The 27,953-nt window shown below is 47.6% G+C and overlaps 1 protein-coding gene across 1 annotated transcript in view; it reads right to left on the reverse strand.

Annotated features, from left to right (window-relative positions):
• The window catches only part of SPAG17 (sperm associated antigen 17), a 63,716-nt gene that overhangs the window by 26,107 nt on the left and 9,656 nt on the right, over window positions 1–27,953 (reverse strand). Inside the window, exons 2-5 of the mRNA XM_053457328.1 lie at window positions 14,189–14,329; window positions 13,909–13,968; window positions 1,078–1,209; window positions 372–528 (exon numbers count right to left, since the gene is read on the reverse strand). Of these exons, the coding sequence (XP_053313303.1) occupies window positions 372–528; window positions 1,078–1,209; window positions 13,909–13,968; window positions 14,189–14,329 (490 nt within the window). The remainder of the gene's footprint in view (window positions 1–371; window positions 529–1,077; window positions 1,210–13,908; window positions 13,969–14,188; window positions 14,330–27,953) is intronic.

Raw genomic sequence — 27,953 nt, forward strand, 5'->3', positions numbered from 1 at the left:
GGTCTCCGGTCTGGGGGCGTCTCAGGGCTGGGGGTCTCTGGTTTGGAAGTCTCGGGCCGGGGGGGGCTCGATTGAGGTTTTTTTCTCTGCAAAAGCCTTGGAGGAGTTCAGCTTCAAAAGGGGGTCTCGGTGCAGAGGGGCAGATTTAACTTACGATACGGAGGCGTCAGCCATCTTGAAAACGCATACAACCACGAGAAGCACATTTTAACCCCTTAAGGACAATGGGCGGTCCCTAAACCCATTGAAAACAATGCATTTTGAGCCAGTACATGTACGGGCTTTGTCATTAAGGGGTTAATGTCCCGTCCGCCGTTGGCCGTGCGAGCCAACAAATCTCTCAGCCAAATCCCACCCTGAGGAGCAGCTACCTATATACTTGGTGTCCTCGTCTTCGCCACGTCGTCGGAGGGTTGTCTCCTTTTTGATTGGAGGAGGCGCTTCCGGTGCTTTGTTGCCTTTTCCAGGAGACTTGGCGCTGGGTGGCTTTGCTTTAGCGGATTTCTTTTTAGTCTTTTCTTCTTTTGGCTGAATAAAAAAAATACGGCAGATGATGGTGTGCTCTGCACTGCTTCCCACTGCCGTCCTGCCCAACACCGCTAGGAATGTGTCAGGACAACATGGAGGGAAGCACTGGCAGCCATCTTGCTGCCCATCGCCAGTGGGAATCATACATGAGACTGATCTCAGCATGCATGGCGTTCCCACGGCCCGTTCCCAGTTAATGGACAAACCACACAACACGCGTGTTTTCCCTGTGTGGAGAGCACTATCGCTGACTGCTTCTCATGGGCGCCATATGCCTTGGGGGGGAACGGGAATAATATGGCTGACATCGCACCAGGAACCAGTCTGATGAGACGTGATCCTATCAGGGCGTCTGTACTTTATCCTATATGTAATATGCTTTGTGTTCAGTCCACACGCGTGTAGCAGACAGTGTTATCCGTGTTTGAACGTCTCGTGCATAAAGATATGTGACTTCCCACCCCACTGACAGCAGGACACTCACTGGGTGGACGTGACCCTCGTAGTGGTGTAAAGCCCCCTGTACTGGGCGGTTGCCCCCATCGTTACCTTGTTTATGGCATCTCGTCTCTGCAGGTCCTTCTGTTTGATGCGCAGAAACTGGAATTTCAGAAGCTTGGCAATGAGAGGAAGAGGAAGGTCACCGCCGCGGTCCAGCAGAGCCTTCGCGGCCTCCGTCACCTGCAAGACGAGGTAAACGGCATAAAGAAACCGCAACAAGACCTGAAACTACATCACAGCCACGGGAAACAGCGCCCTCCACGGGCCGGGCAACTCAAAGGAGCATACAGCAGGTACATGGAGGGCCGCCATGGTGGTGCGTGAAGTACAACTGTATGGGGCAGCTGTACTTCTTGCAGTCTATGGGGGTCCGCGGGGGAAGGAGTGGTGGCCTTTTCTAAACATAGGGGCCCTGGGCAGAGAGGCAGGGGGCTTTTTTGAATATGGGAAGGCTGGTGGGAGAGGCAGAGGCGCTGGGCTGTTTTTTTTAACATGGAAGGCACCTTCGGAGATTAACATGCGGCAGGGTGGGGGACTGGGTCCTAAATTGACACTGGGCCCAGTAATGTCCGGTGGGGGCCGAACAGCACGCATGTAGCATGTGACTTCTTATTATTATTGCATGAAGCCCTAAACGGGACAGGAAAGGCCACTCCTGTCCATCACCGGTGACCCAGACCCAGCCAATGAGTCTCTCCGTGACTCTACCCTCCCAGCCGTGCGAATCCGTGCCCCGATACCCTAGGCAGGGGCATTTCTGTCTGTTTTTGCCTGTGATTGGTGAGAATGGCCGCGTCGATGCTCCAGATGTTTCCCATCAGCTGCTCTGGGAATGAAATATGTTTTGTGCTTCTCTGTAATTCGCCCCAATTTACTGCTACATGAACTTCTTATTTCTGTTTAATGTCTTCATTCTTATAACACGTCTTCAGGCGCACGGAGCCCGGACTGTCCTCCTTCTTGGCCTTTTTATAAATACCCACTGGCTGGCACTACAACAACCTCAATACTCACCGGCTGGCACCACAATAACCCAAATACCCACCACAATAACCCAAATACCCGCCGGCTGGCACCACAATAACCTCAATACCCACCTGCTGGCACCACAATAACTTCAAATACCCACAATATGCTAACCTAAAACAACCCACCCCAAGTGTTATATGAAAAGTTGATGCCACCGAGGCCTCGATTCTGCCCAGAGTCTGAAAAAGTGACAGCAGAGGGGAGGCAGAGACAAGGACGGCTACAAATGAGTAGAGGAGGCAAACGGAGAAGTCATAGACCAGAGGAGGAACCAAGGAAGAGGAGCAGGGAGGAGATAGAGACAAAAGAGCAGAGAGGAACCAGAGATGAGGAGCAGGTTAGATGAGTATTGAGGAGCTAGAGATGAGGAGCAGGTTAGGGCTAGAAACCATGAGTAGTGAGGAGCTAGAGATGAGGAGCAGGTTAGATGAGTATTGAGGAGCTAGAGATGAGGAGCAGGTTAGATGAGTATTGAGGAGCTAGAGATGAGGAGCAGGTTAGATGAGTATTGAGGAGCTAGAGATGAGGAGCAGGTTAGATGAGTATTGAGAGGCTCGAGATGATGAGCTCCAGATGAGGAGCAGGAAAGGGTTGGAGATGAGGAGCAGAGAGGACCAAGAGAAGAAGAGTAGGGAGATACTAGAGGTGAGTAGCAGAGAGGGGCTAGAGATGGAGAGTAGTGTGGAGCTCGAGAAGAGGAGCAGGTTAGGGCTACAAATGATGAGTAATGAGGAGCTAGAGATGAAGAGGAGGGAGGAACCAGAGAAGGTGAGCAGGGAGGGGTCATATGAGGAAGAATTGGACCAGAGAAGATGACAAAGCGACACAACTCAAGGACAAGGAATAAATACTGCGGGGAGCACAGCTTGGGGAAATAAAACGTTGGTGACATTTCAGCCGCAAAGAATGATTGAGCTAACATTCCGACTCCTGATAAATGGAGGGCCGGGGAGAGCCTTTTTTTGGACACATCTTCTCATCTGGCAGCTTTAAAACATTTATATATAAAATCTGAGTGTTTCACACGAGAGAAATTGGAAGAAGAGGAATGTTTGCCTCAGAAGATTGACTGAATGCCCTCAAAGGCTTAGCAGGGTATCTCCTAAATCATCACAACGACTGTTAGGTCAGGAGGAATCGGTGGGATCCGGCCAAGTCTCTTAGATCAGAATGGATGGGAGTGACCGGGGCGAGGAACTTGCGCGGCCCCCGGACCCGAGCCACCAAAGTCTATTCTTCTGCCTTACTGCCTAATTGGGGTGAAATCAGGGTATCGAGTTTTTCCGAGGGTGACGACAACACTGGGAACACACAGCTGCATTGTCCAGATGTGTGGCACCGAGGGGCCGGGAGTTTTATACTCACTTTAATGCCTGTTTTCTTTCCTTTTTTTTTTTTTACAGCTTGTTTCTACCAAATTTCATACAACTCGCTAACATCTGGATCGGTCCCCTCCGAGCCCTGCATCCACTTTATTTACTGTGAAATAAATAAAATAATCGAAAAAAAATAGCCCATAAAACCTGCTTATGGCTTTCTTGCCGTGGGCGCAGTGAGGCTCCCCCGGCCCCGATACGGAGCTAATCGTCCTAAGACTTTCCTACCCCGGTGCCTTTTTCTTTTTTCCTCCTGAATGCAGAACGGGGGTTATTTGTAGCAGGGAAATAAATGAGGTGCTGCGAAAATGTTGACATCCCCCCCCCCACGCACACCCCTCTTTTTCCTATCGTTGGAGCAATTAGGACGGGCACATGTGGTGTCGATTTCGGAGTCCAGGCTGGAGTCTGGAGGGTGCGCTCGGCACTGAACGCCAGACGTTTCCAATAGTATTTGACTTATGGATTAATTCGGTTTCCAAAAGCGCAGACAATTGTTCGTGATTCACCACCAGGAATTATCCAAAAATGCAAACGGAGACCAATCAGAGCCGTGGAATATTACGGAGCGCAAGACACAAAAACACAACATGAAAACCACAACCGTGGCGCAGATGGGATGTAACAGAGCGATAGTGCGGTACTGATGGGGGCCATCGTAGGACGGGGAAGGGGGCTCCCTCTGGGATTGGGATCACCATGTCATGGAATCTATCTACATGATGGTATAAGGACCGGATCTCCCATTGGGGAAGGAATTGGACTTCTCAATAGGATTATCTAGAATGGGATTTCTATATTATGGGAAAGCTATGTGATCTCTCTCTGGGGTGGGATCACCACCTAAATTGGGATGGAATCTATCACTGGGAAAAGAGAGGGTTGTGATCTGGGATGGGATGGGGATGAGATCACTCTCTGGGATGGGATGGAATGAGATCACTCTCTGGGATGGGATAGGGATGAGATCACTCTCTGGGATGGGATGGGGATGAGATCACTCTCTGGGATGGGATGGGGATGAGATCACTCTCTGGGATGGGATGGGGATGAGATCACTCTCTGGGATGGGATGGGGATGAGATCACTCTCTGGGATGGGATAGGGATGAGATCACTCTCTGGGATGGGATGGGGATGAGATCACTCTCTGGGATGGGATAGGGATGAGATCACTCTCTGGGATGGGATGGGGATGAGATCACTCTCTGGGATGGGATGGGGATGAGATCACTCTCTGGGATGGGATGGGGATGAGATCACTCTCTGGGATGGGATGGGGATGAGATCACTCTCTGGGATGGGATAGGGATGAGATCACTCTCTGGGATGGGATGGGGATGAGATCACTCTCTGGGATGGGATGGGGATGAGATCACTCTCTGGGATGGGATGGGGATGAGATCACTCTCTGGGATGGGATGGGGATGAGATCACTCTCTGGGATGGTGATGTGATCGATCTCCCTGTGATGGGGAGAGGATGTGATCTTTCTGTATATCTATGTGATCTCCCTCGCAAATGGGATCATTACCTAGGATGGCATAGGGGTGAGATACAATGGGATCTCTCTCTCTGGGACTGGATAGAGATGGATCTCTCTCTGGATTGGATAAAGACAGAATCTCTCTCAGGGATTGGAAAGTGATGGGATCTCTCTCCCTGGCATTGGATTGAGATGGGTTCTCTCTTGGAGATTGGAAAGTGATGGGATCTCTCTCACTAGGATTGGATAGTGATGGGATTTCTCTCTCTCTGGGATTGGATAGAGATGTAATGTCTTTCTCTGGGATTGGATAGTGATGGGATATCTCTCTCTGGGGTTGGATAGTGATGGGGTATCTCTCTCTGGGGTTGGATAGTGATGGGGTATCTCTCTCTGGGGTTGGATAGTGATGGGATTTCCCTCTCTCGGATTGGATAGTGATGGGATATCTCTCTCTGGGATTGGATAGTGATGGGATTTCTCTCTCAGAGATTGGATAGAGATGTAATGTCTTTCTCTGGGATTGGATAGTGATGGGATATCTCTCTCTGGGATTGGATAGTGATGGGATATCTCTCTCTGGGATTGGATAGTGATGGGGTCTATCTCAGGCATGGTATAAGAGTTGGTATCTGGACGGCGCATAAACAAGATCTCTCAATGAGGTCTGAGGTTGTCTAGGCAGGGGATCTCTATATTACGGTATAGATAAATGATCTCTCTCTGGGATGGGATCTCCCTGCACTGCGTGGGATACAAATTATTGCAGAGATTTCTTACAGCGGACGGTTTTCTGAGGTTTTTCTCGTGTTTCTACCAAACGCGACTCTTCCTGTTCCTACATCTGGTGCGCATTGCTGGTCAGGAGACGTTCTGCCACCATGAGAACAAGGACTAGATTAACGGTTTAAAGTGCTTTGAAGATGGTGAGTTTGGATCAAATATCATCTTCTCACAGGCAGGACCCACATAAAACATCCCGAATATAACCCAAACCACATACTGTTACGCAACATGTCGCAGTTACTGCATCCATTGTAGGCCAATTGCCCTGATAGGTGGAAAATAAGTGCAGGGCAGGGTCTGCCGGGGTAAAAGAGACAGTTTGACTGCATCGATCCGTGGGGAGAACGCAGAGAGTACCAGGAATTAGATGGAGTCAGACCAGAAGAGAAAGACCTGTCAAGGGTCAAGCTAAGGATCAAACCAGCAATACATGCAAGCCACCAGGGAAGGTCCAAGCCAGAAGACAAAGGTCACACCAGGGTCACGCTATAAGTGGCCCATTCTGGCATACAACTAGATCGGCAGATCTAAGGGGCTGGGCGGTGATCCCTGGGCTGCTTCACTAGGGCCAATCGTCCTATTGGGGTGATGTGATAAATCTTACCTCATGCACTTCAGTTTTCTGTTACATTTTATGTAGCATGCGCTGCACCGTAGAATATGCCGCTACGTCCCGGGACCCCCGTACACCCCACACCATGCCGCTACGTCCCGGGACCCCCGTACACCCCACACCATGCCGCTACGTCCCGGGACGCCTGTACACCCCACGCCATGACGCTACATCCTGGGACGCCCGTACACCCCACACCATGATGCTACATCCCGGGACCCCCGTACACCCCACACGATGACGCTACGTCCCGGGACCCCCGTACACCCCACACCATGACGCTACGTCCCGGGACCCCCGTACACCCCACACCATGACGCTACGTCCCGGGACCCCCGTACACCCCACACCATGACGCTACATCCCGGGACCCCCGTACACCCCACACCATGACGCTACATCCCGGGACCCCCATACACCCCACACCATGATGCTACGTCCCGGGACCCCCGTACACCCCACACCATGACGCTACATCCTGGGACGCCCGTACACCCCACACCATGATGCTACATCCCGGGACCCCCGTACACCCCACACGATGAAGCTACGTCCCGGGACCCCCGTACACCCCACACCATGACGCTACGTCCCGGGACCCCCGTACACCCCACACCATGACGTTACGTCCCGGGACCCCCGTACACCCCACACCATGACGCTACATCCCGGGACCCCCGTACACCCCACACCATGACGCTACATCCCGGGACCCCCGTACACCCCACACCATGATGCTACGTCCCGGGACCCCCGTACAACCCACACCATGACGCTACATCCGGGGACCCCCGTACACCCCACACCATGACGCTACATCCGGGACCCCCGTACACCCCACACCATGACGCTACGTCCCGGGATGCCCGTACACCCCACACCATGACGGGATGCCAGTAAACCGCAAAAAATTGCAGCAGGAACCGTCTTCTTTATGCGGCTGAATGTGCTCGGATCTCTTGGCAGACAGTTAGAAGGATCCGGTGGAATCTCATGTCCCAGAGCTGAAAGAATCTACTGCAACCTCTTTGTTAAGTGCTGGAGGGATCTGGTGGAGTCTCTTGTTGGAGAATTGAAATTACCTGGTGGAGTCTCTTGTTGCAGAGCTGTAAGGATCTGGTGGAATCTCCCTATTGGAGAGCTGTAAGGATCTGGTGGAATCTCCCTATTGGAGAGCTGTAAGGATCTGGTGGAATCTCCCTATTGGAGAGCTGTAAGGATCTGGTGGAATCTCCCTATTGGAGAGCTGAAAGGATCTGGTAAACCCAGAAACCAGTAAAATGTGTCGCCGTGCTCGCTGCTTTATATGGGCCTTTTTCCCTTATTTGTTTTATTGCCGGTGTCCGGTTAAAATAAAGGTACCCCCTTTTCACACCCACGTCCTCTCTCTCCCTCTCTCTCTCTCTCCCTCTCCCTCTCTCTTTCTCCCTCTCTCTTTCTCTCTTTCTCCCTCTCTCTCCCTCTCTCTTTCTCTCTCCCCCTCTCTCCCTAGCTGCACGTTTACGATGCCGTTACCGCCGCGTGTTATTAAATTCGCGTCTGATTGCTCCCTTTTTGTTTTTTTAATCTAATAAAAGGTTTTGCCACCTCCGACAGCTCCTCTGAGAAGCGGGACTTGTTAAAGGCTGTCGGATCTGACATCTGGCTCACAGACCCCGGCTTTGGCAGCAGAGGGTCTCTACGTCACGCGTGTAATAACTCATTTAACCGCGACAATCCGGCCATAGAGCGAGCTCCGGGGGGAATATCTGGCCTAACGCCGCGACCTAGAGAAGGTGTCAGTGAACGGGAACGCCACAAAGCCCGGCGTCTCGGTAAACGGGCGATTAGCGCTCCCTGCTTCCCACCTTTAGCCCTCCATTTAGTGCAGCGAGCCCGCAAGGGCCGGGCCGGAAGCTTTCATAAAGCCCTACGTTACTGTATCGTTAAAGCCTCCAAAACATGCGCGTTACGCTCCTCCGCAAATAAAAAATATCACTTCTATAAGTTACTTTCTTAAAGCCGCTTTACAGATCTCCGGACAGCCTTTGCCTAGAGTAGTCGAGACAGTTCTGGAGATCCCAGAGTTCAGAGGAGGCGGCTAAAAGTGATCAGGAAAGACTGGGGGATCTCAATATGTCCGACTTGGGGGGGAGAGAAGAGAGACAGACGGGGAGAGAGACATTTAAAGAGAGCGGAATCTAACACTGGAGGGTCAGAGGCTGAGATGGAACTGAAGGGAGTTTTACTTTACTAAGAGTGGTAGTAGATACGTGGAACAGCCTCCCAGCAGAAGTGGTAGACTGTATTCTAACACCTTAAAACGTGTGCTAAGAAGTCTTCCCGCTTCGGCGTCTGTTCACTGGGTGTTCGGTAAATGTAAAAGTGAACGAGGCTGATGAGACTTGGCTTTACATGCAGGCGGCAGTATGGGGGTAAAATATCGCGAAACCAGTCCGGAGGTCTCGAATCTCACTGGGTGGCACCGGTAGGAATCTGATGTTTCTGTGAGAATGAAACGTTTCGGGTATTAATCACCCCACTGTGGGAATAACCTGTGATACGAGAGTTCCTGCTGAAAAATTAAAAATATTCCTGCGGGGAGAAGCTTTAGCTTTTTGCTGCAGCTGCATTAAAGTATTCCGCCCGCTCTGTGTTATTTCGGGAATACATTGCTTCGTTGATAAAACCTCTCCATGCTCTTTACGGGATTAACGCGCGGTTTATGACGCCGATGCCTGGCTGAGCGCCGGGGCGCGCAGTGTTAATTCTCTATGATTTAGCGTGAAGCCCCCCGGCCCCCCGGGGCCGCTTCCGATGGCCTCCTCGCTGAGTGACAAATCGCCGTGTGTTTAATCAGGGCTTTCCAGGAGGAAATGTAGCAGCAGATCCTTCAGGCGGCGGTCAGGAGGCTGACACTAATCCTGTTAGCGTGACCGCCTGCACCCGGGGGCCGAGAGCCCAGCAAAGCCTGCAAACCCCGGCCCCCGATTAACCCCTTACCACAGAGACAGCGAGCTACGTTCCCGGGGAGAACGGCTTAACGGCGCGCGCCGGGACATCGCATATCATGTTGGAATGGGAGGTGACATTAGATTGCATGCTCTTCAGGAGAGCTGGGCGGAAAGATCCGGGCCGTAGTGAGGACAGGCAGTCCGGAATCGGTTTGGGAAAGACTCGGATCTGCCGGGATCTTACCCAAAATATTTAAGGAATCCCCTCTTTTAAATAAATCTTCCTTTTGCCCAAAAACTGCTTTTCAGCTGACATTAGCAGTTCAGGTTTCGGGGCACGCAGGGGACCCCGAGGAGTCCGGGTGTTTGTGAGGAGATCCTGAAAGCCACTTTGGCCACGTGAGTTTGGAACCATAAATAAAATAATACCCCCCCCCCGACCCCGCATCCCAAATCAGCGGAATGTGCCGGAAGTCCCGGCTCACAATGGATTTATTAGCATTCGGTTCACTTCATCACCAAATTGCTGGCTGTTTTCTTTAGAGGGAAGGTGCAGAGCATCGTACATGCGCGAGGGGCGAGTCCGCTGACGTTCTGGGGGTCCCTCCTCAGTAGGGTTCCCGAGGCGCTCCCCCCATCCTGCGTTACTCGTCTGCTGAGATGTGAAGATTTTGGATTTTCTCTCTTTTTGGGATACAGATGATGACCCGGGACGCCCTCGCAGCGCTGGCGAGGAGGAGCTGTTTGGCAGAAAGACGCTAAAAACACCCGATCTGGAGCAGTCGGAAAAACAGTAAATCCGTGGGAACGGCGACTCCGCCGGGAGAATAACGAGGAGACGCCAGAACCCCGTCTTCCCGATCCCCGGGGCGGATTCCAGCGACCGCACGACACTCCCCACCCGGCAGCCGGACGGAGAACCGGCAACCACCCCGGCGAGCAAACACATGGCTCGCTGATATCTGGGCTGCCTTACAGCCACGCAGCTTGTAAGATCCCACGCGGGGCCCTCAGGAGCCCCTCATTCGTGTCAGGTGCCATTCAGCTGCGGAATCCCCCGTGTTAGGAGGAGCGCGTGATACATTATATATAGAATATATACTGGAATCCCCTGCGTTAGGAGGAGCGCGTGATACGTTATATATAGAATATATATTATATATAGAATATATACTGGAATCCCCCGCCTTAGGAGGAGCGCGTGATACGTTATATATAGAATATATATTATATATAGAATATATACTGGAATCCCCCGCGTTAGGAGGAGCGCGTGATACGTTATATATAGAATATATATTATATATAGAATATATACTGGAATCCCCCGCGTTAGGAGGAGCGCGTGATACGTTATATATAGAATATATACTGGATCTTTGCTGAGGATCCCCCCCGCGTTAGGAGGAGCGCGTGATACGTTATATATAGAATATATATTATATATAGAATATATACTGGAATCCCCCGCGTTAGGAGGAGCGCGTGATACGTTATATATAGAATATATATTATATATAGAATATATACTGGAATCCCCCGCGTTAGGAGGAGCGCGTGATACGTTATATATAGAATATATATTATATATAGAATATATACTGGAATCCCCCGCGTTAGGAGGAGCGCGTGATACGTTATATATAGAATATATACTGGATCTTTGCTGAGGATCCCCCCCGCGTTAGGAGGAGCGCGTGATACGTTATATATAGAATATATATTATATATAGAATATATACTGGAATCCCCCGCGTTAGGAGGAGCGCGTGATACGTTATATATAGAATATATATTATATATAGAATATATACTGGAATCCCCCGCGTTAGGAGGAGCGCGTGATACGTTAGATATAGAATATATACTGGAATCCCCCGCGTTAAGAGGAGCGCGTGATACGTTATATATAGAATATATACTGGATCTTTGCTGAGGATCCCCCCCGCGTTAGGAGGAGCGCGTGATACGTTATATATAGAATATATAGAATATATATTATATATAGAATATATACTGGAATCCCCCGCGTTAGGAGGAGCGCGTGATACGTTATATATAGAATATATATTATATATAGAATATATACTGGAATCCCCCGCGTTAGGAGGAGCGCGTGATACGTTATATATAGAATATATATTATATATAGAATATATACTGGAATCCCCCGCGTTAGGAGGAGCGCGTGATACGTTATATATAGAATATATATTATATATAGAATATATACTGGAATCCCCCGCGTTAGGAGGAGCGCGTGATACGTTATATATAGAATATATATTATATATAGAATATATACTGGAATCCCCCGCGTTAGGAGGAGCGCGTGATACGTTATATATAGAATATATATTATATATAGAATATATACTGGAATCCCCCGCGTTAAGAGGAGCGCGTGATACGTTATATATAGAATATATATTATATATAGAATATATACTGGAATCCCCCGCGTTAGGAGGAGCGCGTGATACGTTATATATAGAATATATATTATATATAGAATATATACTCGAATCCCCCGCGTTAAGAGGAGCGCGTGATACATTATATATAGAATATATACTGGATCTTTGCTGAGGATCCCCCCCGCGTTAGGAGGAGCGCGTGATACGTTATATATAGAATATATATTATATATAGAATATATACTGGGCCTTCGCTCCGGAATCCCCTGCGTTAGGAGGAGCGCGTGATACGTTATATATAGAATATATATTATATATAGAATATATACTGGGCCTTCGCTCCGGAATCCCCTGCGTTAGGAGGAGCGCGTGATACGTTAGATATAGAATATATACTGGAATCCCCCGCGTTAGGAGGAGTGCGTGATACGTTATATATAGAATATATATTATATATAGAATATCTACTGGAATCCCCCGTGTTAGGAGGAGCGCGTGATACGTTATATATAGAATATATAGAATATATATTATATATAGAATATATACTGGAATCCCCCGCGTTAGGAGGAGCGCGTGATACGGTATATATAGAATATATATTATATATAGAATATATACTGGAATCCCCCGCGTTAGGAGGAGCGCGTGATACGTTATACATAGAATATATATTATATATAGAATATATACCGGGCCTTACGCGGCGGCCATGACTTCCCACGACAGAAAGAGATTTTTGTGTCCGCACGCGGCGGGGTTTATTTCTCTTTACCTCGTAAATAACTTGTAAACGTGTGTTTGTGCCGGGGCCGCTCCGGCACGGCTGGGGTTAAGCCAATAAATTTTACAATCGCGCATGTGTTAAATGAGCCCCGGGGGAGCGCTCTGGATCGCACTCCGCGTTTCCCGGCTCTCACCGCAGCTAAAAGGCTGTATTTTTTTATTTCAGCTTAAAACTGAGATGCATTAAAACTTTATGGGGCATCGCCGGGTGAAAACACAAGCGGAACGTCTCGGTACTAAACAGCGCGGGGGCCCCGGGGGCCGTCAGGCTGCTAAATACAAGGGAAAAGGCAGTGGCAGGAATAACGAGCGTGTTTTATGGCTTCATGCAAAGGGAGCTGGAGAAAGGAGATCCAGAACACTGGAGACATCGGAGAGATCCAGAGAGCAAAAGAGAGAGATCCAGAACACTGGAGACATCGGAGAGATCCAGAAACCCAAAGAGAGAGAGATCCAGAGAGCCAAAGAGACAGAGAGATCCAGAGAGCCAAAGAGAGAGAGAGAGAGATCCAGAGAGCAAAAGAGAGAGATCCAGAGAGCCAAAGAGACAGAGAGATCCAGAACACTGGAGACATCGGAGAGATCCAGAAAGCCAAAGAGAGAGAGATCCAGAGAGCCAAAGAGACAGAGAGATCCAGAGAGCCAAAGAGAGAGAGAGAGAGATCCAGAGAGCAAAAGAGAGAGAGATCCAGAGAGCAAAAGAGAGAGAGATCCAGAGAGCAAAAGAGAGAGAGATCCAGAGAGCAAAAGAGAGAGAGATCCAGAACACTGGAGACATCGGAGAGATCCAGAGAGCAAAAAAAGATGGAGAGATCCAGAGAGCAAAAAAAGATGGAGAGATCCAGAGAGCCAAAGAGACAGAGATCCAGAAAGCCTCATGGACACCCTCTTTTACATTTCAGGGGGTAACAGGGGTCTTGTCCATGCTGGGTGGGCACCCCAAGACTCGTTATTCCTGTGACTGGCGTGTGGCATTGGGGTAGTCTGGGCTTTATTTTTAACCCTACCCAGCCCAGCCCAGTACACCAAGCCGTGTGGGTTGTGGCAGATGGCATTTCGGCATCACATGCGCCAAACTTATTGTAAATATCAAACCCCCATCCCATAACTACCCCTGCCCGGGTACTAATTACCCCACTCCACGCTTAGCATCCCGGAAATGGAACATTCATTAACCCCAAGCTGCTGTCGGATGGCAGCCCAATGAGTGGCCGGTGAGTTCGGTGACACATGGCGCACTATTATTGTGCTCGGCGACACGTTGTGCACTATTATTGTGTTCGGTGACACGCTGTGCACTATTATTGTGTTCGGTGACACGCTGTGCACTATTATTGTGTTCGTGGGACACGCTGTGCACTATTATTGTGTTCGGTGACACGCTGTGCACTATTATTGTGCTCGGCGACACGTTGTGCACTATCATTGTGCTCTGCAGGATGGAGAGTCCTTACCTCAGAGAAGGAAGGAGAGTCTTTGGTCTTCTTTATTTTGGAATTTCCAAGTTCGTGGATCTAGAAGAAGAAACAAAAATCAACCTGGGCGGCAGAAAACTCATTAAATGATCCTGATTGGACGGAATTTCTGGTTGGGAAGTCGCCTCTGACCAAGGAATTCTGATACTAACAGCCGCCCCTCCACTACCTCTACTAAGTGTGGGGTTATTCCACACGGAAAGCCTCTCCTGCCCCCACTGTAAGTGCACTTGCCCCTGGCCATAAAGGCTGACAGTACCTGCTGCAGCGTGCTCTCCCAGGACACCAAGCTGAAGAGCCTGCGCATGGGCGCGCTCACGGCCTGCGACAGAGCCTTGGTGTGGACTTCATCTTCCTGCCGGTTCTCAACCACGAAAGCGATGCTCACCTTCCACGTGTCCTGGAAATATTAGGGGGACATATAATTATTTACATGCTGCGCATGCACCGGCCAAGGGCAAGTTCCGGCATACAATCCCTTCCCCCAACCCCAGGGAGACGCGCCGGTACAGCGGACACTGAGAAACATTGTCAGAGATGGGGAGGACTCCTGGGGGGGGGGTATGGTCAGGAGCAGCCAGGGTTGGGTAAAGGCCAGTTGGGGCCCTGGGGCAATTGTGTTACAAGGGGCCACTTAGTGCATTACCTGAATGCCCCAAACATACCCCGGCACCCATTACATTAGGAAGATAACAATAAATCTCATGGAAGCGGCTTGTGTCCGCAGGCTGCTGCCTGCTATACAGAGGCACACAAAGGGTTAATGCACATACATGTGCGCAACTTCATGCGTTAACACAGAGACCCCACACACAGACGCTGACAGCTATAAACACGCTACTCTCCGCAGAGCATCTCTGCTCCTGTGGCTGCCGGCTGCCGGATCCTGGCGGTAACTCTGATCTTATTGCAGCATGTGACTACAAAACCAGCTTCTTACTGGCTGGATCAGCCAGTAAGAAGCCGGTTTTGTAGTCACATGCTGCAGTAAGATCAGAGTTACCGTCAGGATCCGGCAGATGGCAGCCACAGGAGCAGAGATACTCTGCGGAGAGCGATGTCACAGGATCTGTCACATGACAGGAAGCTCGCTCTGCCATCACTGCACTGCGTGTGTCTCTGCAAATACCCCTGCTGCAAATACCCTGCTGCAAATACTCCCGCTATAAATACCCCTGCTACAAATACCCTGCTGCCCCCACAGCACCCAGCACAACAAACACTATGCAGTGCGGGGAAATACTTAGGATACACTGCAGCAATTCAGTGGCCAGTGGAGGCCCCTTTGCCACCAGGAGCCCTAGGGCAAATGCCCCATTGTTAATCTGCCCCCCTGGATGCAACTGATGGAGGGCTTTAATAATTTAAGTATCTGTGAGTGTTTCCCATCAGTTCCCCTGCCTCAGGAAGTCAGGTCTTCCAAGCCTCTGCGACCTCAACTCCCAAAAGTGTCCGGTAACGGGTCGCCGGCCCAGCTCTCCCGGAGTCACCTCGTTCTCTCGGAGCTCTCCCGGAGTCACCGCGTTCTCTCGGAGCTCTCCCGGAGTCACCACCTTCTCTCGGAGCTCTCCCTGAGTCAGCGCGTTCTCTCGGAGCTCTCCCGGAGTCACCGCGTTCTCTCGGAGCTCTCCCGGAGTCACCGCGTTCTCTCGGAGCTCTCCCGGAGTCACCGCCTTCTCTCGGAGCTCTCCCTGAGTCACCGCGTTCTCTCGGAGCTCTCCCGGAGTTACCGCGTTCTCTCTGAGCTCTCCCGGAGTCACCGCGTTCTCTCGGAGCTCTCCCGGAGTCACCGCGTTCTCTCGGAGCTCTCCCGGAGTCACCGCGTTCTCTCGGAGCTCTCCCTGAGTCACCGCGTTCTCTCGGAGCTCTCCCGGAGTTACCGCGTTCTCTCGGAGCTCTCCCGGAGTCACCGTGTTCTCTCGGAGCTCTCCCGGAGTCACCGCGTTCTCTCGGAGCTCTCCCGGAGTCACCGCGTTCTCTCGGAGCTCTCCCGGAGTCACCGTGTTCTCTCGGAGCTCTCCCGGAGTCACCGCCTTCTCTCGGAGCTCTCCCTGAGTCACCGCGTTCTCTCGGAGCTCTCCCTGAGTCAGCGCGTTCTCTCGGAGCTCTCCCGGAGTCACCGCGTTCTCTCGGAGCTCTCCCGGAGTCACCGCGCTCTCTTGGAGCTCTTCCGGAGTCACCGCGCTCTCTCGGAGCTCTCCCGGAGTCACCGCGCTCTCTCGGAGCCACCGCGTTCTCTCGGAGCTCTCCCGGAGTCACCGTGTTCTCTCGGAGCTCTCCCGGAGTCACCGCCTTCTCTCGGAGCTCTCCCTGAGTCACCGCGTTCTCTCGGAGCTCTCCCTGAGTCAGCGCGTTCTCTCGGAGCTCTCCCGGAGTCACCGCGTTCTCTCGGAGCTCTCCCGGAGTCACCGCGCTCTCTTGGAGCTCTTCCGGAGTCACCGCGCTCTCTCGGAGCTCTCCCGGAGTCACCGCGCTCTCTCGGAGCTCTCCCGGAGTCAGCGCGTTCTCTCGGAGCTCTCCCTGAGTCACCGCGTTCTCTCGGAGCTCTCCCTGAGTCAGCGCGTTCTCTCGGAGCTCTCCCTGAGTCAGCGCGTTCTCTCTGAGCTCTCCCGGAGTCACCGCGTTCTCTCGGAGCTCTCTCGGAGTCACCGCGCTCTCTCGGAGCTCTCCCGGAGATCTGGGTCCATTTCATTCTTCATTTTTGCCAAAAATAGGCATAATATAAAATAGATAACTTTTTTTTTTCTCTAGAAATCATTCTTTTTATACAATCTGTGAAGTTGGCTGGAAAAAGCTTCGACAGGCTAATAAAACTGAAAATCCTCGTTTCATCATCTTTTCCCTTAAAACCAGCAGCCAGCGACGCCAAGAGCTGAGCTCATTCTGCTTTCAGATTTCTTTCCAAATGATCTGCGAGGCCTTTTCTTCTTTTTTTTTCTGTTGTGAGATTTTTGCTCAGTGATTTACGGAATCCGCACGTTACGAAAGGCGGAAAAATGAGACGTTTCTGACGGACGGGGCGGAAAAAGCTAACGAGAAAGAGAAAGGGAAATCAACGGAGCGCGGCGGAGCCGCTTCACCCGCCACATTCCGGATCAGCCCTGATCCTATAAATCACCCTGTCGCCCTGAGATATCTGTGATACTAAAACAACAGAGAACAGGAAGCGGCTTCCAACTTCCTGCTCGGGCTGACGGAGGGAGAGAACAGGAAGCGGCTTCCAACTTCCTGCTCGGGCTGACGGAGGGAGAGAACAGGAAGTGGCTTCCAACTTCCTGCTCGGGCTGACATGGGAGAGAACAGGAAGCGACTTATAACTTCCTGCTCGGGCTGACGAGGAAGCTGCTTCCAACTTCCAGCTTGGGCTGATGGGAGGCGACACTGAGGGATCATGGGAAATAATGGAAATTTGCATGAAATGCCCAGGCTGTGCTTTTGATGGTTATCATAAGAGGAAAAGGTGATGCCGACTGCCCAGGCCAGGGGTAAGTGTGCCTTTCAGGAGTATGTAACCCCCTCGGTGCCCAGTGTGAACGCGACAAGAGCTCGTGGCCCCTTCATGTCAAACGCTTTGGTAAATATGGCGGTGATGACAGCGTTGGTGCGTTTCGTGTCGGCCGCTCTGATTTGTGGGGAAATCTGAGACGTTCTGTTTTAGACAAAACCTCTGGGCCGTCAGTCACCCGGCAGGACGCGGCCAGCGGGACTCTCTACACCCCCAACGGCAGGGGGTCCCCCAGAATCCTCCGCGGCAACCATATGGGGAGTATCTATAACCAGGACGATGAGTGGGGCAGGACCGGGGCTAAGGGGCCCTTTAAGGCCAGTGGCTGATGAATGGTGCACACACGGCTGGTGGCCAATCACGGACTGCAGGAGTCGATCTGCCACCGGAGTGTAGTAAGCGGCATTTGCCCAGCGTGTCTGATGGCCGGGTCAGGCCTGAATAGGACCGCTGGACTTGTCACGGCCCTTTATGCGACACTCAGCAAGGGGCTCCTGATATCGGATGTGTTTCAAGGACCAGGTTAGGGCCCTGCCGAGGGCCACGCTGAGTATCATAGTGACTTTCCAACGGTGCCCTTCCATTGTTAAATGAGGCACTTGGTGGGTTGTCTGGGGCCCCCCACTACCAATCACAGGCTCTGGCCCCCAAGGACGGCTGCACGATACATGCAACTTGGTGAAGACAGAACGGGTTATTATTATTATTTATTGTTTTATATAGCGCCATCAAATTCAGTAGCGCTGTACAATGGGATATTATTAACATACGGAAGAACATTTTAACCCCCCCCCCCGCCCGTGGGGCAGTAAATCCATGGGGCAGTAAATCTGTGGGGCAGAATGGGACCTTATGGGTTGCTGGAGTTAATAAAACGGCAGATATTGCCCAGTTAGGATGTCTGCCCTGTGCTGGTGGGGCCCCCGTTACCGGTAATAAGCCGCTCGTTGGCGGAGACGTTCTGGGAGGAACCGGCAGCGTCTCGTTACTAAGTGAAGTGTTTAGTGGCCCCGTTATGTCTGACGCCCTGACGCTTTCCCTATAAACCAGACGAGGCTCCTGGGGGTCCGGCCACCGGGTGGCGCTCTTACCCCACTGGCTGCCGGCGCGCGGAGCTCACAATTAGGCGGGTGTTGGGTGATTCCTCTATAAATTGTGTCCCAGGGACCGTTTTCCGCCGCGATCGCAGCTGTGGGGAGAGGGGCTGATGAAGGCCCCCCCTCCTGCCCTTAAGTATGGGGGCACTAGGGGGCACCTCCTCCTCAAAGCCCTTCAATACAATCATTGTGTTCCTATAGGAAGTACTCCCAGCCGGCACAGCTGTAAGCTTATAGGATCTGCCTGTCGCAAAGTGGATTAACCCCTTAGTGGCAACAAAAGCCCAGCTGCGCACACGTCCAGCCCTAAACTAGTTAAGTTCAGGATCTGCCCCAGACGCTGGTCCTGAAAGGGTTAAACAGCTGGGGAGTCACAGACCCCTCTCCGGGGGAAACGCTTGGTTTGTAAATTGATTTATATAGCGCCATCATACGCTGCGGTGCTGTACACTCAGCAGACAAACCGCACCCCAGAGACTGAGAAACCCATATAATATCCAGAGGAAATAATGTCAGGGGAGAAGGGGCAGATTCCCAGGGATTTTACCCCAGTCTGGTGGTGAAGGGGCAGATTCCCAGGGATTTTACCCCAGTCTGGTGGTGAAGGGGCAGACTCTCTGTGTTTTTAGCCCAGTCTCGGGGTGAATGGGCAGATTCTCTGGGTTTTTACCCCAGTCTCGGGATGAAGGGGCAGATTCTGGGGTCACACAGTCTGGACTCCTTCATATTCTCCTCTGATTTAATGATATCTGAGTGTACTGATTGGTGCTTTTCTCCCTGCTATATCACAGCTGGAATCCCTGCTTGAATTCAGGTGTCTTCATGCAGTTACCTCTTTACTACAGCCAGCACAGGGGCCCCGGGCTCTCCCTCACTGGCCCTCATGTCTGCCACCTGCCAGGCGTGAGGCGGCCATTATGTCTGCTTCTACGGGGTGACAGGCGGGAGGGGGAGAGGGGCGCCCTGTGCGGGGTACACTGATGGCGCATGCATGGGATAGACATACGGCTCCTGACTTAACATATTGTCACACGAATAGAAACCAGGACCTGCCGGCCCCATCCGGCCCCCGTCTAGTCACCCGTTTCTCCTGCTGTAAAGACTCAAACCTTAATCAGTCGTTGGTCTCGTCTTAGATTTAGGAGCCGTATGTCTATCCCATGCATGTTTAATCCCCTCACTGTATTACCCTCTACCACTTCTGCTGGGAGGCTGTTCCACTTATCTACCGACCTCTCAGTAAAGTAAAACTTCCTTCCGTTCCATCTCAGCCTCTGATCCTCTCCTCAGTTTTATGATACATTCAGGCGATGGCGCGGATAATTATTATATATATATATATCGCCATCACATTCAGCAGCGCCGTACAGCTGGAATCCTAGTAAATATCTATCTCTCGTGTGGCTTTTTTTCGGGATCCCCCCCTCCTGTGCGGTGGATTTAAGGAGGATCCGCAGGTGGAGATGGGGGGGGGCGTTCGTGTTATTTGCGGGGATTTAAAGGGCTTTCATGTTCCCGGCACCAAAGCCCCGCGTGTCACTCCCGTGATCGGCGCACACGTCTGCACACTATCCAGACCCCGGGCGCGCGGGGATGAAATATTATCTCAGGATACTGGGGCAAAGCTCTCGTTTTGTACCAATATTTTATCTAGCAGTTAAAGGGTGAAAGGGCAATAATTCTGTGATTGGCCATCAAGCCCCCCCGTGTTTTATCCCCCGATATCTGTGTTCGGCTTCGTGTCCCAATCATCTCGGAGGCGCCCGCTCGTTTCAACTTCCCCGTGATTTGTAGCCGTCTGCTTTCAATAAACCCAAAACCCGACCGATCGGGATAATGAGGACCAGAGCTCGTCCGCGCAGGAGCGCTCGGCTCCAAAACGGCAAAGTCTGACACCGGGAAAAACTGCGGCGATGGACCCAAAATCACCGGATCCAGCAAAAAAAATAATGGGAGCAAACCTAGATACAGGGAAAGTCTCACCGACAGAGCTGTTAACACAACTGAATTAATTTATTAGACAGCTTTACGTTTTAGATGAGGGAAGCCGAGATGGGTGGCAGCCCGTGGCAGAGCCAGCATCATCCAATCAATCCCCCTCCCGACGTTATTTCTCTTACAAAGGCAGCCGGAACCAATCAGCAGCAATCAGCAACTTACCAATACGGGAGAGACGGGGGGGGGACAGGAAGTTAAGACGGAAGCTCCCATGGGATACATATACGGGGGGTCTAATATATATATAAACACTATTAATCGGGACTATTTTAGTGTAAAACGTGGGGTTTTTGGTAAAGTGATTCCTTGCACCTCGTGGTGCTCTGAGCCCCGTACGACGTCACGGCGCGGATCCGACCCGCCGGACTCCCCCATTATCCAGCGACATATAGAATGCTCTCTGCGGGGCCTGGAACTTTCTTATTATTTATCAATTTCCCGGGATTTAGAGGAAATCCGGTCACCTGACTATATAAATGATTCTTTGAACCTCCATCGCTCCCCGGAGTCTCACCCTGTACCCTGTATTTATAATAGTAACATTCGGGCAAAATCTCATAATTACCAGCCCTGCATTATGTATAAATAAACCACACGTTATTATATAAATCATGATTAATAGCGGAATAATAAGTAAAACGGCTGGGATTTCCCGTACAGACCGCGGCTGGCGATGCCACAAAGCGTCGCTGACGTGCCGTTAAAGCCGCCAGCAGGAAGTGCGCATGAAACGCAGACACGCGATGCCGCAACAAAAACAGCACAAAAGTCTCGGAATTTACAGATTTTTGCTATTTTTGTTTCAAATCCCCAGTATTTTTGATGTTTCCCTGTGTGGGGGACGTGAGGCCGCTGGGGCCCGGGCGGCAGCGACGGGGTTAATAAGTGGTGGCAGTAGCGATGCATGCGCAGCGCCTGTGCCCGGGTACGGTTTCAGCCTGAGAACGCGGGTGTTCGGTTGCAGGTTTATCCGACGGCATTTCTGCTCTTCCAGATATAATTCCTCCGTCCCCCGGCGGATAACGTTTCACTTTTTTTTTTTTTTTTTACACCAAAAGATCTAACCGGCCCCCCGAATCCCGCCGCGCACCCCTAGGGAATAGAGCCCCGCTCCGCAGATTAACCCTTTCAGTGGCCCTGGGGGCAGGTAGCGAAGGCGGATGCTGTCGGCGCCGTGACATGTGCCGCGTGCCGCGTCTCTACCAGAAACAAGGCTCGGGTTCTAATAACCGCGGGGGCCAGAACTCAATGTCCGCGGGCCGCGCAGGACGGGGTGCGGAATAACACAGAGCGCGATTTCCGTCTGAAATGGATCATGAATCCAGCCGCTAAACATTGGGTTATATATATATACCATATATACCGATCTCTCGGGGTTAAAAGTGAAAGCGCCCCGGGCTGAGTGTAATCTGTCTCTGGGTTTGGGGACGGCGCAGAAATCACCGACCGGGAGCACAGAAAACGTAACATTTATACATTCTGCCAAATTTATACATTCTGCCAAATTTATACATTCTGCCAAATTTATACATTCTGCACCAAAACCCAAAACTATAGCACTGCGGAAAATATCAAGGAACGAGAATTCCCAAAATTCAACACAAACCCCGGATAAAGATACATATTATATGTGCAGGGTAAATATATATATTATCAGTGCGGGGTAAATATATATATTATCTGTGCGGGGTAAATATATATATTATCTGTGCGGGGTAAATATATATATTATCTGTGCGGGGTAAATATATCTATTATCTGTGCGGGGTAATATATTATCTGTGCGGGGTAAATATATATATTGTCTGTGCGGGGTAAATATATATATTATATGTGCGGGGTAAATATATATATTATCTGTGCGGGGTAAATATATATATTATCTGTGCGGGGTAAATATATATATTATCAGTGCGGGGTAAATATATATATTATCAGTGCGGGGTAAATATATATATATTATCTGTGCGGGGTAAATATATATATTATCTGTGCGGGGTAAATATATATATTATCTGTGCGGGGTAAATATATATATTATATGTGGGGGTAAATATATATATTATCTGTGCGGGGTAAATATATTATCTGTGCGGGGTAAATATATATATTATCAGTGCGGGGTAAATATATATATTATCTGTGCGGGGTAAATATATATATTATCAGTGCGGGGTAAATATATATATTATCAGTGCGGGGTAAATATATATATTATCAGTGCGGGGTAAATATATATATTATCAGTGCGGGTTAAATATATATATTATCTGTGCGGGGTAAATATATATATTATCTGTGCGGGGTAAATATATATATTATCTGTGCGGGGTAAATATATAATATTATCTGTGCGGGGTAAATATATATATTATCTGTGCGGGGTAAATATATATATAATCTGTGCGGGGTAAATATATTATCAGTGCAGGGTAATTTATTATCAGTGCGGGGTAAATATATATATTATCAGTGCGGGGTAAATATATATATAATCTGTGCGGGGTAAATATATATATTTTCTGTGCGGGGTAAATATATATATTATATGTGGGGGTAAATATATATATTATCAGTGCGGGGTAAATATATATATTATCCGTGCGGGGTAAATATATATATTATATGTGCGGGGTAAATATATATATTATATGTGCGGGGTAAATATATATTATATGTGCGGGGTAAATATATATATTATCTGTGCGGGGTAAAATATATATTATATGTGCGGGGTAAATATATATTATATGTGCGGGGTAAATATATATATTATATGTGCGGGGTAAATATATATATTATATGTGCGGGGTAAATATATATTATATGTGCGGGGTAAATATATATATTATCAGTGCGGGGTAAATATATATATTATCAGCACGGGGTAAATATATATATTATCAGTGCGGGGTAAATATATATATTATCTGTGCGGGGTAATATATTATCAGCACGGGGTAAATATATATATTATATGTGCGGGGTAAATATATATTATATGTGCGGGGTAAATATATATATTATCAGTGCGGGGTAAATATATATATATTATCAGCACGGGGTAAATATATATATTATCTGTGCGGGGTAAATATATATATAATCTGTGCGGGGTAAATATATTATCAGTGCAGGGTAATTTATTATCAGTGCGGGGTAAATATATATATTATCGGTGCGGGGTAAATATATATATTATCTGTGCGGGGTAAATATATATATTATATGTGCGGGGTAAATATATATATTATATGTGCGGGGTAAATATATATTATATGTGCGGGGTAAATATATATATTATCTGTGCGGGGTAAATATATATATTATATGTGCGGGGTAAATATATATTATATGTGCGGGGTAAATATATATATTATCTGTGCGGGGTAATATATTATCAGCACGGTGTAAATATATATATTATCAGTGCGGGGTAATATATTATCTGTGCGGGGTAAATATATATATTATCAGTGCGGGGTAAATATATATATTATCAGTGCGGGGTAAATATATATATTATATGTGCGGGGTAATATATTATCTGTGCGGGGTAAATATATATATTTTACCCCGAGCTCATAATATAAATTTACCTCAAGGTAATAATTTATATTCTACCCGCTCTAATAATATAATTACCCGAATGAATAATATATATAGTAACACAGAGCTGATAACACATATTTTACCCCGCACTGGTAATATATTTACCTCAAGCTAATAATATGTATTTAACCCTACGGTGATGATATATATTTTACCCTAAGCTAATAATATATATATTTACCCCGCACTGATAATATATACGGTATGTACCCCAAGTTAATAATATAGCTTTTACCCAGAGCTGATAATAAAGCTTTTACACTGTGCTAATAATAATTACCCAAAGCTAATAATATATATTTACCCCGCACCGATAATATATATTTACCCCGCACAGATAATATATATATTTACCCCGCACTGATAATATATATATTTACCCCGCACTGATAATATATATATTTACCCCGCACTGATAATATATATATTTACCCCGCACCGATAATATATATATTTACCCCGCACAGATAATATATATATTTACCCCGCACTGATAATATATATATTTACCCCGCACAGATAACATATATATATTTACCCCACACAGATGATATATATTTACCCCGCACCGATAATATATATTTACCCCACACATATAATATATATATTTACCCCGCACAGATAATATATATATTTACCCCGCACATATAATATATTTATTTACCCCGCACAGATAATATATTTACCCCGCACTGATAATATATATATTTACCCCGCACTGATAATATATATATTTACCCCCACATATAATATATATATTTACCCCGCACAGATAATATATTTACCCCGCACTGATAATATATATATTTACCCCGCACTGATAATATATATATTTACCCCGCACAGATAATATATATATTTACCCCGCACTGATAATATATATATTTACCCCGCACTGATAATATATATATTTACCCCGCACATATAATATATATATTTACCCCGCACTGATAATATATATTTACCCCGCACAGATAATATATATATTTACCCCGCACTGATAATATATATATTTACCCCGCACCAATAATATATATTTACCCCGCACTGATAATATATATATTTACCCCGCACTGATAATATATATATTTACCCCGCACAGATAATATATATATTTACCCCGCACATATAATATATTTACCCCGCACTGATAATATATATATTTACCCCGCACAGATAATAGATATATTTACCCTGCACAGATAATATATATATTTACCCCGCACTGATAATATATTACCCCGCACTGATAATATATATATTTACCCCGCACAGATAATATATATATTTACCCCGCACAGATAATATATATATTTACCCCGCACTGATAATATATATATTTACCCCGCACAGATAATATATATATTTACCCCGCACATATAATATATTTACCCCGCACTGATAATATATATATTTACCCCGCACAGATAATATATTACCCCGCACTGATAATATATTACCCCGCACAGATAATAGATATATTTACCCCGCACAGATAATATATATATTTACCCCGCACAGATAATATATATATTTACCCCGCACAGATAATATATATATTTACCCCGCACATATAATATATATATTTACCCCGCACAGATAATATATATATTTACCCCGCACAGATAACATATATATTTACCCCGCACAGATAATATATATATTTACCCCGCACAGATAATATATATATTTACCCCGCACATATAATATATTTACCCCGCACTGATAATATATATATTTACCCCGCACAGATAATATATTACCCCGCACTGATAATATATTACCCCGCACTGATAATAGATATATTTACCCCGCACAGATAATATTATATATTTACCCTGCACAGATAATATATATATATTTACCCCGCACTGATAATATATTACCCCGCACTGATAATATATATATTTACCCCGCACAGATAATATATATATTTACCCCGCACAGATAATATATATATTTACCCCGCACTGATAATATATATGTTTACCCCGCACTGATAATATATATATTTACCCCGCACAGATAATATATATATTTACCCCGCACTGATAATATATATATTTACCCCGCACAGATTATATATATATTTACCCCGCACAGATAATATATATATTTACCCCGCACAGATAATATATATATTTACCCTGCACAGATAATATATATATTTACCCCGCACTGATAATATATATATTTACCCCGCACAGATAATATATATATTTACCCTGCACAGATAATATATATATTTACCCCGCACAGATAACATATATATTTACCCCGCACAGATAACATATATATTTACCCCGCACATATAATATATATATTTACCCCGCACATATAATATATATATTTACCCCGCACAGATAATATATATATTTACCCCGCACAGATAATATATATATTTACCCCGCACAGATAATATGTATATTTACCCCGCACTGATAATATATATATTTACCCCGCACTGATAATATATATATTTACCCCGCACAGATAATATATATATTTACCCCGCACTGATAATATATATATTTACCCCGCACAGATAATATATATATTTACCCCGCACTGATAATATATATATTTACCCCGCACTGATAATGTATTACCCCGCACAGATAATATATATATTTACCCCGCACAGATAATATATATATTTACCCCGGACAGATAATATATATATTTACCCCGCACTGATAATATATATATTTACCCCGCACAGATAATATATATATTTACCCCGCACAGATAATATTATATATTTACCCCGCACAGATAATATTATATATTATCAGTGCGGGGTAATATATAAATTATTAGCTTGGGGTATGAACCCGACGCAGCACACGGGGTACCCGCGGGGGTATGAATGAAGATTAATGAATATTTGGGGGGCAGTAAGGGGGAGGGGAAGCGCGCGGCGCGGAGTATATATTATATGGTATATTAATAGATTCCCTTATTGCTTCATGGGGTTAATGTGCCGGGGATTTACCCCTTTTGGGGGATTTTTTTATTTTAATGATTTCGGAAAACATTCCCGAGCGCTGTGTGTGAAACGCGTTGATTTTCTGTTGCAGTCGTTGGTTTGTTTTACTTATTTTTGTAACAACCGTTATTTGTCTCTTGAAACCTATAGAGTGTTAGCTCCTGAGCCGAGTCCTCGTTAGCTAGTGTATCGGCTCGTCTCAGTCAGTCGGTTCTACTTCTGTCAGACCCTTTGAATGCAGGGACTGTAAGGAGCGCTGCGGGAATTATTGGTGCTTTATATTTATTTTACGATCCTCCTTTGTCTCCGGCACCCACATAACTCCTTTTATTGTAAGCTCACGTCAGGAGCCCCCCCAAGTGTTAGATTGTAAGCTCACTGGCCGGGTTCTCGGTTCCTGCTGTGTCTCTGTGCTGTGCATGTGTTAAATTGTACAGCGCCGTGGAATATGTTTGCGCTTCATAAATAAATAACGATTCCTGCGCCTCCCGAGACCCTCTCCTCCCGGATTAAAGCTCCAGTTCCACTCGGCTCAGTTAACCCTTTAACTCGACCGACAAACAAAAATGTTAAGGAATAGACAGTTTTGTGGCTGTAAGTCGGGGGGGGGCAGTTGTGTGACTCCCACCATGATTTCAATTAACCTCTGAAGCCCCCGGCCGACCTCTGACCTCAGACACGGAACTTTCTTAGAACTTTAGGAAACTCTTGAAAAAGTAAAAGCGTCTCAGCATCGCCCCAAAAACACGGAAGCTACCGGGACAGAAACACCGCGGGTGATTTATATCGCTCCCGCGGGACGCGCTCCTTATACGATAATCCC

Source organism: Spea bombifrons, chromosome 2 (assembly GCF_027358695.1).
Source record: "Spea bombifrons isolate aSpeBom1 chromosome 2, aSpeBom1.2.pri, whole genome shotgun sequence".
Lineage (NCBI taxonomy): Eukaryota > Metazoa > Chordata > Amphibia > Anura > Pelobatidae > Spea > Spea bombifrons.